Consider the following 16635-nt stretch of genomic DNA (forward strand, 5'->3'; position numbering starts at 1 on the left):
TTAAGGGTGGAATACCCACTTCTTGAATGGGCAAATGGACTCCTTGCCATTTGACTAAATTCAACTTAAAGATCAGTTGTTAGAAATTTCAAGAATGAATAGTAGAATCGAGAAGAAAGAAAAGAGGAAGTGTATGTAAAGGCATTAAATTTATCATCCTTGCATGGATGATAAGTATCCTTGAAGAAGACCATAAGAAGCCAATTAGCTCCAATGCTCCATGAATGGGGAAATTTGCAAACAATTGGGTTGGTCTAAGGAATTGAATGGTTCGATTTGGTTTGATTTGAATCTTTATCCACTTAATGGTTTATTTGGCTTCAAGCCACGACTTGACAATTTGTGTGAACATTTTTGCAATATCTAATTAAATATGTAAATTAAGCCTATAGATGATTAAATATTTAATTGCTCTCTTAATCAAAACTTTAAAGGATTTAAGTGGTTTTTTAGCAATATGAAGTTTTTTTAATAAATAAAAAAGAACATAAATTTGAAAATTGTGTGTACATTTAATAATTGGCAATGATTTGGTTCATGTTGTAACTAAACAATGAAATCGTGGTGGAATGGCTTAATCATAAATTATAAATTAATTCGTATAGAGTTGATGATACCCTCGACGCATTACAAGGGAGATATGAGTGTTTTGATTAGGTAGCATTTTTTGTGAGCAAAGCATTGTACCGTTGGTCGGGCCTTGTTCAACTCAGTTGCTTGAGTCTCATACATCCGATTCTAGAAGTTCTAAGCACCTATAGAAGAAGTATCATTGTCATGAAAATAATGTGCATGCCAGTTAAACAAGAGAGTGACCACTAGGGACCTCAATCAAAGAAGATGGAGTGGATTCAAGTGTCAACAATTCCTCGATAGATATTTTACTTCTTCATAACTCATGTGCAATGTGCGAGAGTGACACGTAGTTTTTAAACTATATTTGTCTAATTGTGAATATGTATGTGACTGTAGCAAGAGTGAACGCACGTATAAGTGTTTTAATGTATAAGTCGATGTCAATTAGAAAACAAAAAAGTGTAATTATTTGCTTACGTGTATGTAAATGAATGAACATGTATATGCACAAGTGCTTAAATGTAAGAGTATTTGGTAAATATTTAAAACTGAAGTATCCAAGTGTTTAAGTGTGTGTGCACTTGAGCGCAAGTATGTACTTGTTTAAATACACTTATTTGAGTGCACTACATGTTATAGTTACAAGGTAAGTGAGCTGTGTAATAGTATTACGTGAAAGTAAGTATATGATATATAAGTTCAACCCAAAGTTTCTGTCTTTTTGTCGATTTTGCTCCAAATCGCGCAACTTCGCGCCTTGAGCTCCGATTTCTACGCTGAAAATTTTGTCGTGATCCTTGTTTGGTTAAAAAAATTAATGGATAGAGAGGATTGACCAGAAACAATAACATATAATTATCAAATTCACAAAATGCGTTGAGGGTTCCCGTCGCATAAACTATTGAATTATGATAATGGCACAAGTTTTGAAATTTAGGAAATGCATAGGTTACTGAAATATTTTACTGTTCTGGTACCATGTACAGAAAGAAAAACACATAGAGAGAAGAAAAAGGAGAGAGTGAGAAGGGAGAGGTAAGTGAGGAAGAACACTTTTGACTATGTTTCAAGAGTGAGATGTTAGAAGTAGTTAGCTGGTGTTTGGTAAATGTTTGACACTCCATGTGGTGTAGGCGGACATATCGTCGTAGTACTATTACTTCATTATCCGAGTTCCAAGTTAGCATCAAACAAACCACTACTACATTAATGAGTTGCTTCTCTCACTCTCTCGTTCTTCTCCGAATTCACTCCTTAATTAGCATTGGAAGTAATATATGTTGGGTTGTTCCCTCTTACATAGAGGAAGAGGTCTAAATATTTAATTGGGTCTATGTTTTGTTTACCCATATTAGAATGTGGATTCAGGCTTTTACACGTAAATCTTGTGTCTCCTTGATCATTTGTTTGTTAGTGTTTGGGTGTGGAATTTCTTGCTGAATTGTTGTTCAGATTAGTTTGTTTTGATTACTTGCTTATATTTTACAACACAAGTGGGGAAACAAATTGTTAGCTTCCGTGTGAAATTGTGGTATTGTTGTATGCTTCTTCAACGATATATAAATCTACCCATAAATTAGTTCCTATGCTTGCTACCAACACCATTTAATATATCCACTTTACTATATTTAATTTTCTCTCTCAATACCCAATTATTTCTCCTTCACATGTTGCATTCCAAATATCTAGTGGAACGCATGTTTTTCCATATATTTATTGAATTACCTGAAACGGTAGAACCTAGGCACTAACCATTGGGAGTAATGTTCGGAGCAATTCTCAATCCATTTGTGTCCTCACACATGTGTGTGTTATGGGCAATTCATTCAATGAAAAGTATGTGTTTGGATAAATCTCAAAGAAGAAATGTTAGGTGGCATTCAATGAAATAAAGATAGGATAATGTGGAGATTTATCCCGTAATTTGGTTGGCCTTTGAGGAAAATAAACTGAGGATAATTCGGAGATTTTTCTTTTGTATGATTCAGCACTTCATCCCTTTCAACCGGTCCCATTCTGCACTTAAATATCCTTCAATTGGTAGTCTCGAAATCGAGCTGACATCCATTCCAAAGATAACTATGAAAGGACTACCAACTAGGTTCATATCACACATCTATAGTCTCCTTTTTATTTATGTGCCTCTTTATTTGATTACCTTTTCCCTTTCTCATTTTGACATGTGCTAACACGTGTCGACATCACCACCACATCTCATCTTAGGATCTTGTGTGAAACCCATAGCTCGTTGTAAATTAAAGTAAATTTGGATGGATATGAGACACTAAAGATCATAAAACGATTTGGGCATTATCGTTTGGTTATGTGAAAGTTGGACAACACCATAGGGAAAAACAATGTAAGTCTAAACAAAAGATGACCCTACAACGGATGAATACCTGAAAACTAATGACAAATAAAACCTTGTTGAGATTACGATCGGTTTCTTTTCCTAGGCACGAGAACCTCACATGAGGAGTACAAAGTGATCGTGAACCTACACAACAAGGTAGTGTTTTGTATATTTCGAGAACCAACATACCCTTTTCGTGAATACCTGAAAACTAATGACAAATAAAACCTTGTTGAGATTACGATCGGTTTCTTTTCCTAGGCACGAGAACCTCACATGAGGAGTACAAAGTGATCGTGAACCTACACAACAAGGTAGTGTTTTGTATATTTCGTGAACCAACATACCCTTTTTAAGTGTATATAAAACACTTTGGCATCCTTTGAAGTTCTCAAGTTTAGCTTGCACATTAGTGTAGTGTCGATTGATAGCACCCTAAGGCTCCACGATGGGACTTCCTTATAATTTGCATGCACATTGCATGTGGGTTCTCGTTCTCATCCTCTCGTGCTCTCTTGTTCTCCGTCCGGCTAATGCCGGCCGCCGGAACCCCAACAATGCAAATCCGCGGGTTATCATCGTGGGAGCTGGAGTTTCAGGTAGCATATATGTATTCATTCAATTATCCATGTAAATTGCATTGTTGGTTTCATGTTTAATAAGTTCTACTTAAGCTCAAGTGAGCATATATACATTTGTGACTTTTGGCATACATATTTTGTATGATGATGAGCAATGCAGGAATAATGGCGGCTTCCACGCTCTCCAAGCATGGGATCGACGATTTCTTAATCTTGGAAGCAACCGACAGAGTGGGCGGACGATTGCATCAGAAGCAATTTGAGGGTTACACAGTCGAGATCGGGGCCAATTGGGTGGAAGGTGTGGGCGGAGAGAAGGTGAACCCAATATGGACCCTAGCAAATGAGTACAACTTAACACTCTCCTACACTGACTTCAGCAATGTGTCAGCTAATACCTATAGTCAGGAGTGAGTATACTACACTACACTACACACTCTTAAATATGATTAATGCCAATACATTCCAAGCACCTCCATATGACAAGTTATCAAACATTTGTGGAACAGTTTGGGATATGCTTTCTTGTGTGTATGACCTTACTTGTGTAGTAATAATAGTGGTGGTGGTGGTTTTAGTTGTAGTAATAATTGTAGTACTAATACTAGTACTAGTAGTAGAAGTAGTAGTAGTACTACTGCTACTAATAGTACAAGTAGTAATGGTGTGATTGTGAATAGTTGGGTTAGCTAAATATCCCAAATTTGTTGGAAAATGCCCAACTCGTTTTTTGCATTCAGACTATATATATATATGTGTCACTTTTGGCTCAAACAATTTAGAAGCATTATGATTAGGAAAAAATGCATAAGTTAGACATGCATCTTCGATCGGGGGAAACCATGCATATATCATGGGCGTATCATTCATTTGGCATGGATGAATCACTGGTGGATTATGGAAAGAGAGAAATGGCACCTTCAAAAGCTCGCCAACCCAAGTCCAAAAGCTCGCATCAATGGGAAATCAAACAAAAACTCATCTTCTGAATTAAGTAGTCCACAAAATGTATACACCCCAAACAGATTAAACTTCTTTTCTAATAGTATGCACCATTTCACTAATAAGATCTCATGTAGCCTTGGTTTTAATCCATCTAAGTAGATGTATCTAGGCTTAAAAAATATAATTGATTCATAGTCAAGGTTATGGGCATCCACACTTTCAATGTTAAAGAGTGATGCAACACACATACATATTATTGTATATGTGTGTATAGAGTGTCCTCTAAGTTTATAATACATTACACAATGAATTGCTAACCAATTTCTATGATTCTCAAAATGCAGGGGCACACATGTTCCTTTATCAGTGACAGGGCCACGATTTGAGCTTGCCGATGCTAGTGCTAGTTTTAGCTCAAATTTGAGTGTGTCATTGACTGAGCACCATGAACAGGACATTTCAATATTAACTGCCCAACGTTTATTTGGATTGTAAGATACCCTTCTTTTTATGTTTTTAGGTGCCCTTAGATTTGTTTTTCATACAAGATATTATGTGCAAAGCCCACTGTGTTAATGAATTAGCATTTACTTGGAAAGGTAGGAATAAATCATCAATATTGGACACAAACCATATTAAGACCTTCATAAAACCAATAATGTTATCTAATACTTGAATACTCCTCAATGTGGATTGTCTTGAGTTCTTGAAAAGTCCATTAGGACCACTTAATGACAAGAAGGATAATATTAACGAAAACTTTTGAACATACAAATATTCTCGATGTAGTGATTTGCCTAGAAATGGACAAACATTGAATGTGTCGCATGCATAATTTAAAGGAAACGAGGTTGAATAAAAAGGTATTTAGCCTACATGCTTGATAATAATAAAATTCATACCACACTTAAATCTAGCTATAAGAAGGATCTCCATGTTTAAGAATCTCTTGCAAGAGTCCATCACAACTTAGGGAAGTTGATAGGATAGGAATAGTGCATCTTGTTGGTAAAAGAAAAACTATTCATATATTATTGCATAAAGTCCTTTGAATATGAAGTGATTACACCTAAATAGTTAGGGAGCCATAATGCTTATTATTAGCTTTTCGGTTTACTTTGGATTGATGGTTCACTCTCCACATTTTCTTTGAATTTTTCATGAAACATGTTGCATATCACTGGGTAGAAACCTATCTATTTCAAAAGCTACAAATATTACTTTTAAACTTATTTACAAAATTTGAAAAGAAAAACAAAAAAGTGAAAAGTAAGGATAATTTTTAGATTTATACATAAATACATTAGCCTACGAGCTCAAAATATGCATATGTTCTCTTCATTATGCATCATGGAAAGGATGCGAGGGTATCCTTGTATTGTATCTATGATGTTAATGAACTCAAATTGTCATGGCATGGAGCACCTTCAAAATAACTCGTTCATATGTGGTGATTATGCTAAGAAGTAGTTATATATTGATTATTAGAGCGAGATACTTAGCACACATTTATTCAGTTGAGATTAAGGACATCCATCATAATATAGGTTTTGAATTTGTAGTGTCCCTACAACTCCATTAGACATGGCAATTGATTACTTCTACTACGACTTTGAAATCGCAGGTAAGATATAGTAAACTTCACTAATGTACCAAATGAATAAGAAAAATAAAGCTTCATTTCCATTTCATAATAATTCATTAAACATGTTTGGAGCACACTTTTTGTGTCACTTGGAACTACAGAACCTCCTAGGATCACAAGCTTGAAGAACGTAATACCAAATCCAACATTTGAATATTATGGGTATGATGAATATCTCGTTGCCGACAAAAGGGGTTATGTGCATCTTTTGCATCAATTAGCAAAAGAATTCCTCGAATACGATAATGAAACAATCACAGATTCAAGGGTAAAATTGAATCAGGTAATGCAAATATTTTAGCGTGTGTATTCTTCAAGGTTTAATTAACATTCATCTTGTATGTCATGCCATGTTGTCTCAAACTATTACTTGCATGCTTAGGTGGTAAACAATATTGAGTACTCAAATAATAGCGTTACAATTACAACTGAAGATGGCTCAGTATATACATCGAATTTTGTAATCTTATCAGTTAGCCTTGGCGTTCTAAAGAGCAATCTCATCACCTACAAGCCTGATTTGCCAGTGAGTATTTTGAAAGTTTTGGACTACGTTAGTAGAGCTATGAAGAATATATTACTTAATATAAATTTATTCATGTGTATGTTATGTTAAACTCATGGTTCCATTTCCCATCCATATATTAAGTAATCCTTGAATTAGTGGTAGTGAAATCCTGTTGAGAATCTAATGTTTTTTTGCACACTATGTACACATATTGATGATGTCTTCACTTCAAACTCATCATATTAGCATAAAATGATATGGGCATTATTGCCACACTTATTGTATAATATTTAGAGTCTTTTACTAGAATTCAATAGCAATCTATGTAGAGAATACTAGTATGCACCTTAGAAATCCCAAAATTGCTTATAAACTTTTACTACTGCTACAGTATTGGAAGATCAAAACGTTTTACCAATTTGATATGTCAATCTATACCAAGATATTCTTGAAGTTTCCATACACATTTTGGCCCACTGGACCAGGCACTCAATTCTTCCTCTATGCTGATTCAAGAAGAGGTTATTATCCCTTCTGGCAGGTGAAATCAAAATTTCTCAACCACGATCAATATTTTTACTTTAAATCATGATTGATGAACCTCTTTATAGCAATTCTTTGATTTACTTTTAATGGGAGATCATGTTTGAATGGAGTAAACACCATATTTATTTATGTTTGAGTAACCTCATTCAAATGAAAAACATTCAAAAGAAGATGCAACACAACAAGTAACATAAAATTTATCCTTGTGTTTAAAATTCCCATTTTAGCAATTGGATAAAGAGTATCCAGGATCAAACCTCATGTTCGTGACAGTAACTGATGACGAATCTAGAAGGATCGAGCAACAACCAGAAGAAATAACAAAAGCAGAGATCACTGAGGTATTGAGAAAGATTTTTGGAGAAGACACACCAGAACCTGAAGCAATTCTCATTCCACGATGGGGTCAAGATCGATTCACACGTGGAAGTTATATGAATTGGCCAATTGGAGTCACGGAAATTGATTTTGATCGTATGAAGGCATGTTTCCTAGTAACCTTCTCTACGAAATACTTAGGTTTAGGATTTAATATTTAATTCTAAGGCTTCAATGCTTTAATATTTAGGTTTTATTGAGTTTATACTTATAGTTCATGGTTTGGTTTCAAGAGTTGTAATGATTAACATTTGTGTTTAAGGTTTTGATTTAGAGTATTTATTTGACTTTCACAATCATTTTGTTATCTCTATTTTTGTAGGCCCCAGTTGGTCCCATATATTTCACTGGAGAACACACAAGCTCTCCATTTAATGGTTATGTGCATGGAGCATATTTTGCCGGTAATGGTACACACATCGTATATGTGTCTATGTATGCGTGTCCATATATGATGTAACATATTGCTAAACAAAAAGGGATGCATATGTGTACATGTGGGTGTGGGCACTTTGTTCATGGATAGAGACTTAGAGGGTATTTATGGACTATATTGAGACATCACCATAGTTTATTTATTTTAAAACAAGTAATATATATGTACACAAATACCATGAAAAATCAATATATCCCCATGAAAGTTAATAACATACAAAACATCATGCATATAACATTTGACAAAACAACTTACAATGTTTGGAAATAACAGGAATTGCTACAGCCGAAACATTGATTGATTGCATCGAAGAGGGACATTGCGATGAAACCACATCAGATGATGTGCCTTGGACTGATGATGTAAATCTCACACATGGAAATTGCAATGGAGCATGTTGCGTGGATATTCAGAAGGTAAAATATTTTGTTTTTGTCCCAAACGTAAACGTTGCAACAATGCACATGGAAGTTACTTTACATTGATGAAATTAACTAGCAAATATCAATATTTCCCTTAAAGTGATATTGGTTGCACCATTTGTGGAGCTAGAAATGTCACCTCGCACACTTAGTAAAAATGAAATACATGAATCATTAATGTGGAAGGATGATTCAATAGAATATTAAATATATGGCTTTAATAATCTAAGTATATACGATGATGCAGTTTTTTATGAAGGGCATTCTGTAATATTTCTCGAAATACAAATTCAAGCAACATATGTGCATATCAAGCTTAACATTTTCTCTAATGACGCAATAACTAAAATATATATATGAAAGGAGAGGCAACGAAGTGACAAAAAGACAAGTAGATGCGGATTATAGGGAGTCCTATGAGCGAATTAGTAAAGACATGTAAAATAAATACACGAAAGGAGAGGCAAGGAAGTGACACAAAGACAAGTTGATGTAGGCCCAATTGAGTTGTGTTATCAAAATTGTAGGGATCCCTATGAACTCATTGATAAAGACATGTAAAATAAATATACAAAAGGAGAGGCAAGGAAATGACACAAAGATAGGTTGATGTGGGCCTAGTTGAGTTGTGCTGTCAAAATTGTCAGGAGTCCTATGAGGTCATTAGTATTTTTCTAATACCAAAGCATATGCTTTTAGAAAAAATATGGCATGATCTTGGGAAGATGCCTATGCCTTTATCATTATTGTTTTTTTACACCACAATTTAGTATCATAATGTTTCTTTCACGATAATTTATGGTATGCATATCATACTACTTGTGACTCAGTGAAATAATGATTCTTGGGTATGAGATTGAGACTCTAGTATAAGTTGTTTTACCTAAGCCTCGTGGTAGATTGCTAACTATCTATCTTTTGTGGTTTCATATTTGTTGATTTTATGTAAAATGTGATGTAACATGTAATTGAAATGCAATGAAAGGTAACCCTTTTAAATGGTGATCAATGCAAAATAATTAGGAGCAATTTCATATTCAAGGTTTTTTGGATGCAAATTTTTTATGGATAAGATATTTACTACTTTTTGTAGGAACGTGACTCCCTTCGACGAGTCTACAAAAGTGCAATGGATATCCTCCAACAAGATCTGACAAATAAGTGTAATCTTGCATAGAGAATATGTATGAACTACTTTCCAATTCAAGCCTTTGTGCGTTGATCTACATAATAAAGTTAATAACTTTATCATTTAAAAGATTGTTTAGTACTTTCCAATTCAAGCCTTTGTGCGTTGATCTACATAATAAAGTTAATAACTTTATCATTTAAAAGATTGTTTAGTACATTCTCAAGATTCTACACAAAATCGAGATAGGCTTGTTACACTATATGCAATCAAACTCATAAAGTACTACCACGTTTAAGTATTGCCATAGACAAAATAAAGTAAATGTGACATTACTTTCTCTTAAGGTAATCACATTGCATTAAATTTAATGCATGCTCATCTTTTTAAAGATAGAATGCAACCAAAATGGATGAAAACAGTGTTGAGTACCTATCATATATATAATGGCCAATGCGGATACAGAGGACGTGTTGAGAATCAAGCTCAACTTGTGTGAACATGTGCTTATGAAGAAAATGACAATGTATGAAAAAGTGTGTGAGCACACTTTATTGTAATCTATGTAGTTGTCGAGTGTTAGTGCGGTCAAAGAATATTAGATATTCTTATGACAAAATCGTACTCAAGTGGATATCTTGGTTAGATTCCACCAACACATTTAATAGGGTAGTCTCTTGAGGACTTGTATATAAAACCCCCTTTGGCCATTCAATTTAGTTGATGATCTTTAGATAATTAATATAGCTCTCTTAAGTGCATAAGTTGTTATCCCCCTACTGTGTTGTCTTATTTTTATGGTTATTCTCTATAATTCCTTCTCTTGCTAATACATTCGCTCTCTCTCACACACACACACACACTACGCTCCTGAATACTAAACTCTACTAGAGTTAGACTCTTTACATGGTATCAGAGCGTGAGGGTTAGAGATCCTTTAATGAGCTCTACCATTGAAACTGTGTGAGCAGCTAGAGATGTTGTTTTAAAACTTGCTATTGTCGCTGTAGTTTTGCACAGCAAGAGGCTCACCTTAACAGGATCATACAAATCAAGCTAAATCAGAAAAATGAATGCACAGATGGGTAGCACACTTCCAACAGAGAAGTTGGACAGGCACAACTACGCATCTTGGGAATATAAGACGCATCAATACTTAGTTGGGCAAGGGTATTGGAGTTATATCGAGGGAGCTCAAGAAACAGCCCTCGATAACACAAATCCCAACTACCCCACATGGCAACAAGGCACCAGTAGGGTGATATATTGTTTGGCAACATGTGTGCACAATCACATGTTAAGCTATATTCGTGATGCGAAATCCTCGACAGAAGCGTGGAAGAACTTGAAGATTTTCGCGGCTTCAACCATAGTGAGAAAACTTCAACTCCGGCAGGAGTTGAACAATATTCCACAGGGGCATATGTCCGTGACGGACTATACCCTCTGGATCAAAGACTTATGTGATTCACTTGGCTCCATCAATGTCGCAATTGATGATGACGAGATGGTGCATATCTACCTTGGCTGCCTCACACAAAAATATGGCTCATTTCGAAGTGCCATAACAACAAGGGAAAACCCCCCAAGCTTTTTCGACTTGCAATCCATGCTAATGGTTGAGGAGAACCATACACGGTCGAAAAGCACGACATCTGATGGGCAGATGCTATATACACATGATGATCTCAATCGAGGTCACGGTCATGGTCGTGGAAATTGGGGGAGGAATGGCCGAGGAGAGGTGAACGACGTCCACAACAGTTTAATTCCATGCAACAAGAAGGTCGAAACAACCGAGGGAATTCCGGCAAAAAGGGGAGCTTCCACCAACCTACATCAACCAGGCAGAACCAACAAACCAAGTGCTGGTATTGTGGAAAGCCTGGCCACTTTGAAGCCAAGTGTCAGAAGAAGAAGAATGACTCAGTTGCCTCACCCCGACAACAAACAAACCATGTTGTGATGGCTGACCTAGAAAACAAAGCGTCGATGTTTGTTATGCAACACAGGGGGAATAACATGATAACAAGTGTTTCCCAACCTGATGTTGTATGGTTTATGGACTCAGGTGCCTCAAATCACATGACAAGTCATCAAGAATGGTTCATTAATTTGAGGGAACCCGAGAGACCCAGCGTGGTGGAGACCGGTGATGACTCCACACACATGATTGAGCACATTGGAGATGTGGCCCTTAACAATCACAACAACAAGGGCTACATGAAGGATGTATTGCATGTCCTGACAATCACAAAGAATTTGGTCTCGGTTGGCCAAATTGTCGAACAAGGAATGCAAGTACGATTCAACCAGGAAGGTTGCTTCATCGAGGATAAAGGCCAACTTATCGCTCATGCAAGAAGAGACGGTCGCATGTTGAATCTTGATGCAATTGAGGTGAACACAACAATGTAGGCAAAGGGACTCAAGGCAGAGTTTGATATTGAGTTGTGGCACAAAAGGGTTGGCCATGTAAACTTCGGTAAACTCCGATCAATGCAAACAAAAGGGGTTGTGCACAGATTGCCAATTACTTTGAAACATCCGGATAATGTATGTGAGGTGCGCCAACTAGGCAAGCAACATATGCATCCATTCCTAAGTGAAAGAAATGTGAGTAAAGGCTTGATGGACGTCATCCACTCAAATGTATGGGGCCCAGCTCAAACAACGACAATTGGTGGGTGTAGGTACTTCGTTACCTTCATTGACGACTATTCGCGGCATACCTGGATATGCCCGATGAAGTCGAAAAGTGAGGTCTTCTCCCACTTTCTCAAGTTAAAGAATTGCGTGGAAAATGAGACAAATCGTAAGATTCGATGCTTACGGTCTGATGGTGGCCAGGAATACTTCTCAACTGAGTTCAAGGCCTTTCTAGAAGAGAAGGGGATTTGCCAAGAATTCTCTTGCCGGTACACACCATAGCAAAATGGTGTTGCTGAACAGAAGAATCGCACAATTCTTGAGATGGCCCGCACCATGCTGCATGAGAAGAACATGCCCAAGATCTATTGGGCAGAAGTAGCAGTTATGACTGTGTCTCTCATCAATAGGTGCACGATCGAGGGTGTCCATGGCATCACCCCTCACGAGAAGTATTTTGGGACAAAGCTAGAACTTTCACACTTGAAGGTTTTTGGCAGCATTGCATTTGTGCATGTACCCGATGAGAAGCGGAGAAAGCTTGACCCAAAATCGAAGAAGATGATCTTTGTCGGTTACTCACTTGAGCAAAAGGGTTACAAGTGTTTTAACCGCATCACTCGACAATCACGAGTAAGCCGAGATGTGGTATTTGATGAGGTGACATCATGGTATGGCCCAACATCAGTGACCCCCACCGTGTTCGAAACAAGCAGATCTGGAGCAGATTCTCAGAGTGAAGAAGAAGAGATGCTAACGACCATTATGGGTGGGGAACCAGCAAAGAGTCTACCCACACTCCAACTGGACTTGAGGTGTCATCCAGCAATCAGAGTCTTGCGCAGCATGAAAAAACCTCTGATGTGCTGTCACCTTTGTGCTACACCCGTAGAAAGAAAAAAAAGGGCAAGATGCCTGAGCAAGTGGCCAAGGACATGACATCCAGTGAAGGCTCAGATCATTCACCCCGATCAGTCCACATCAAGTATGAAATGAAGAAGGCCCTGGAAATGACCAAAGGAAAACTCCGTCAATCGAACTGACAAAACAGCCCGATAGTTAGGTTCGGGTACAATGAGTACATGGCCCACTACTATGCATTCATGATAAAGGTCACAACAAACCAAGAACCCGAGACTTACAAAGAAGCTACCCAAGATCCCCGGTGGATCAAGGCAATGAGGGAAGAGATGCGCGCGTTGTTTGACAACAATACTTGGGATTTAGTCCCATCCTCTAAAATCAAGAGAAAGCCAATTGGTTGCCACTGGGTGTTCAAAATAAAGCACAATACGGATGGCACGGTCTATCGGTTCAAGGCTTGGCTAGTCACCAAAGGGTATGCTCAAACCCATGGCATAGACTATGAGACATTTGCCCCAGTGGCAAAAATGACCATTGTGAGGACAGTAATTGCTCTCGCAGCAGTGAAAGGATGGCACTTGCATCAAATGGATGTGAAGAACGCATTTCTCCAAGGTGAGCTCGAGGAGGAAGTTTACATGATGCAGCCACTTGGCTTCGAATCAAACAAACATCCACATGCAGTTTGCTGATTGAAGAAGCCGCTCTATGGACTGAAGCAAGCCCCAAGAGCATGGCATTCAAAGATCACACCATATCTTCACAACATTGGCTTCCGGATGTCAAAATCTGATAACTTGTTGTATGTTCAAAACAATCCCAAAACCCCCATCTTCTTAATCTTGTATGTCGATGACCTTGTCATCGGTGGAGAAAGCCTCACTGAGACACAAAAGATTAAAAAGCTGCTTTTGTAGAAGTTCAAGATGAAGGATCTGAATGACTTACATTATTTTCTCGGCATCGAGGTCATTCAAACTCTAGAAGGGTTCCTACTCTCACAACGACACTATGTGTTGAACTTGCTCTACAAGTTCGGAATGACCGAGTGTAAGTCCATCTCAACACCCCTTGATCGAAATATGAAGCTAACAGCAGATTCTGGAAAATTCTGTGAGCCAACACAGTATCGCCAAATAATTGGGAGTCTTATCTACTTAACTATCACCCGACCAAACCTCAGCTATCCGGTCAGGGTTCTTAGCCAGTTCATGGAAACCCCCCACGACACTCACATGGATTGAGCTAAGCGAGTGTTACGTTATATTAGTGGAACACTTAATTATGGTATCTTCTATAAACATGGAGCACCCCTTTGACTTGAAGGCTTCACGAATGCTGATTGGGCCGACAATGCATTTGATAGGCAATCCAGTTCAAGATTTACGTTTTCACTCGGTAGTGGAGCAATCTCTTGGAGCAGCAAGAAACAACCAATGGTCGCTCTATCGAGCACTGAGGCGGAGTATAGGGTTGTAGTTGTAGCTGCTTGCGAAGCTATATGGCTTAAAAAACTGCTGAAAGACTTCAACGAATTGGTGAACAAGAAAATACTGATCCACTGCGATTATCTCAGTAGCATCCAGCTTGCAAAGAATCCGGTGTTTCACGCCCGGACTAAGCACATCCAGGTGCACTATCATTACATACGTGAGCGCATATTCGTTGATGACATTGACCTCCAATACGTTGGCACCAACATGCAAGTGGCTGATATTTTCACTAAGCCACTAGGTCTCAACAAGCTACAACAATTCTCACTTGATCTAGGCCTTATACCACTCGATATGCTGAGCTTGGGGGAGAGTAAAAGTACAAAGACGAAGGAAAACATGGATAATCAGCACCATACAAGAAGAAGAATGAGACCAGCATTGGCAAAGTAAGGCCGACACATCTAATCCGACTTGACCTGGCAAGTTAGAGGAAGACTTTCCAAAGCCCAGAATTTTTGAAGCTCAAAATTATGGATTGGCAAGATCGACATTGCTAGATCAAGATCGAGTACATAGGAACAATGGGAAAACCATAGTCTAGTAGTCCGACCAACTGCAGTTGGATCTTCAACTACACCAAGACAACCAAGCTTAAGAGGACGCACAATTGACCTTGAGGGGGCGTGTTGAGAATCAAGCTCAACTTGTGTGAACATGTGCTTATGAAGAAAAGGACAATGTATGAAAAAGTGTGTGAGCACACTTTATTGTAATCCGTGTAGTTGTCGAGTGTTAGTGTGGTCAAAGAATATTAGATATTCTTATGACAAAATCATACTCAAGTGGATATCTTGGTTAGATTCCACTAACACATTTAATAGGGCAGTCCCTTGAGGACTTGTATATAAAACCCCCTTTGGCCATTCAGTTTAGTTGATGATCCTTAGATAATTAATATAGCTCTCTTAAGTGCATAAGTTGTCATCCCCCTATTGTGTGTTTTCTTATTTTTCTAGTTATTCTCTGTAATTCCCTCTCTTGCTTATACATTCACTCTCTCTCACACACACACACACTACACTTCTGAATGCTAAACTCTACTAGAGTTAGATTCTTTACAAGACACAAGGATGATATGCATTAGTAACGATCATAGAATGTAATAAACATTGTCGCGGAAATCCGCGAGTACGTGTCGGCTTGGGCAGGACCACGGGGGTCTTTGACTAGGGAGTAGAGGGGAAATGGGAGCTTATCCCTTACGACCTTCGAGCTCAAAAGGGGAGGAGAAAGAAGAAGAGATTAACACGATAAAGAAATAGAAGGAGACAAGGTTCAACAAACAAATTACACTATAAGGCGTGAAAGCCATGATATGATTACAACTGCAGCCATAAGCCGAACTCAAGCACAAATTAAAGAAAACCCAAGCGAATAGGAAGAAGAACTAAACCCTAATTGAGAGAAAGGAAATTATACAAAAGGAGAGCCTAAAACCAAAACCCTAAAACGAAACAGGGGAAAAGGTGATAAAGAAAACCCTAACAGTCTACCTCTAACAACAAAATGGCGACCCAAAGAAACCCAAAAAGTGGAAGCCCCTAAAAAATGACCCCTCACTCCCTTTTATAGTAGTAAGGGGCGAGGCACATTACATAAAGAAGAGGTCAAATCCCCCTTCTTCAATGGGGGAATATTTGGCCTTGATCTTAGGAGGAGAGATTGATGGGGTCTTAACTCCATCTCCTCTCACATTCACACACACCCACACCCTCTACTTATTACACCGTATTCCATGCACTCCCCTTTAGTCTACATGTGCGTGAGCCCCTAAGTACACATCACCTTTATATTTCACAAACTTTGTGGTGCCCTTTTAGTACCTTAGATTTTTACCCTTCCCTTTACATTTTGTTACTTATTCCTATTTTACAAATTCCCTAAGTGTAGAGGGGAAGAAGAAGAAGTGAATTTGTTTTTGTTGTTGTGCTCTCTATCGGCAACGAAATTGGGCATAAAGCCAAGCGTTAGAAAACCTTAGCGCCCTCACTTTAGAATACCACTTCCTAAAATTCAACAACCAAATTTATCAACAGATAAAATGAACAGCCATGGGCAGTAATTTTCATGTTGTCTACGCATGTCTCTTCCTCTCATATCTAGAAAA

The 16635-nt window shown here is 37.9% G+C and overlaps 1 protein-coding gene across 2 annotated transcripts; it reads left to right on the plus strand.

The window, feature by feature from the left end:
- The first annotated feature begins 3325 nt into the window (after positions 1-3325).
- Positions 3326-9820, plus strand: LOC147860053 (polyamine oxidase 7-like). 2 transcript variants are annotated; one of them, XR_015530221.1, is made up of 12 exons: positions 3326-3528; positions 3671-3920; positions 4800-4946; positions 6018-6079; positions 6202-6383; positions 6483-6626; positions 7000-7149; positions 7382-7636; positions 7855-7936; positions 8242-8384; positions 9484-9657; positions 9735-9820. XR_015530221.1 is itself a non-coding variant. In XM_087324354.1 (11 exons), the coding sequence occupies exons 1-11, from the start codon at positions 3378-3380 to the stop codon at positions 9565-9567; spliced, it is 1650 nt and encodes a 549-aa protein (XP_087180480.1). In that variant the 5' UTR covers positions 3326-3377; the 3' UTR covers positions 9568-9820. The 2 variants fall into 2 exon arrangements, 1 of the variants encoding a protein (XP_087180480.1); XM_087324354.1 differs by having other exon boundaries at positions 9484-9820.
- The last annotated feature ends 6815 nt before the right edge of the window (positions 9821-16635 follow it).

Source organism: Azolla caroliniana, unplaced genomic scaffold (assembly GCF_043228905.1).
Source record: "Azolla caroliniana isolate FFs.n. ecotype wild unplaced genomic scaffold, voAzoCaro1.0.p SCAF_9, whole genome shotgun sequence".
Taxonomy (NCBI): Eukaryota; Viridiplantae; Streptophyta; class Polypodiopsida; order Salviniales; family Salviniaceae; genus Azolla; species Azolla caroliniana.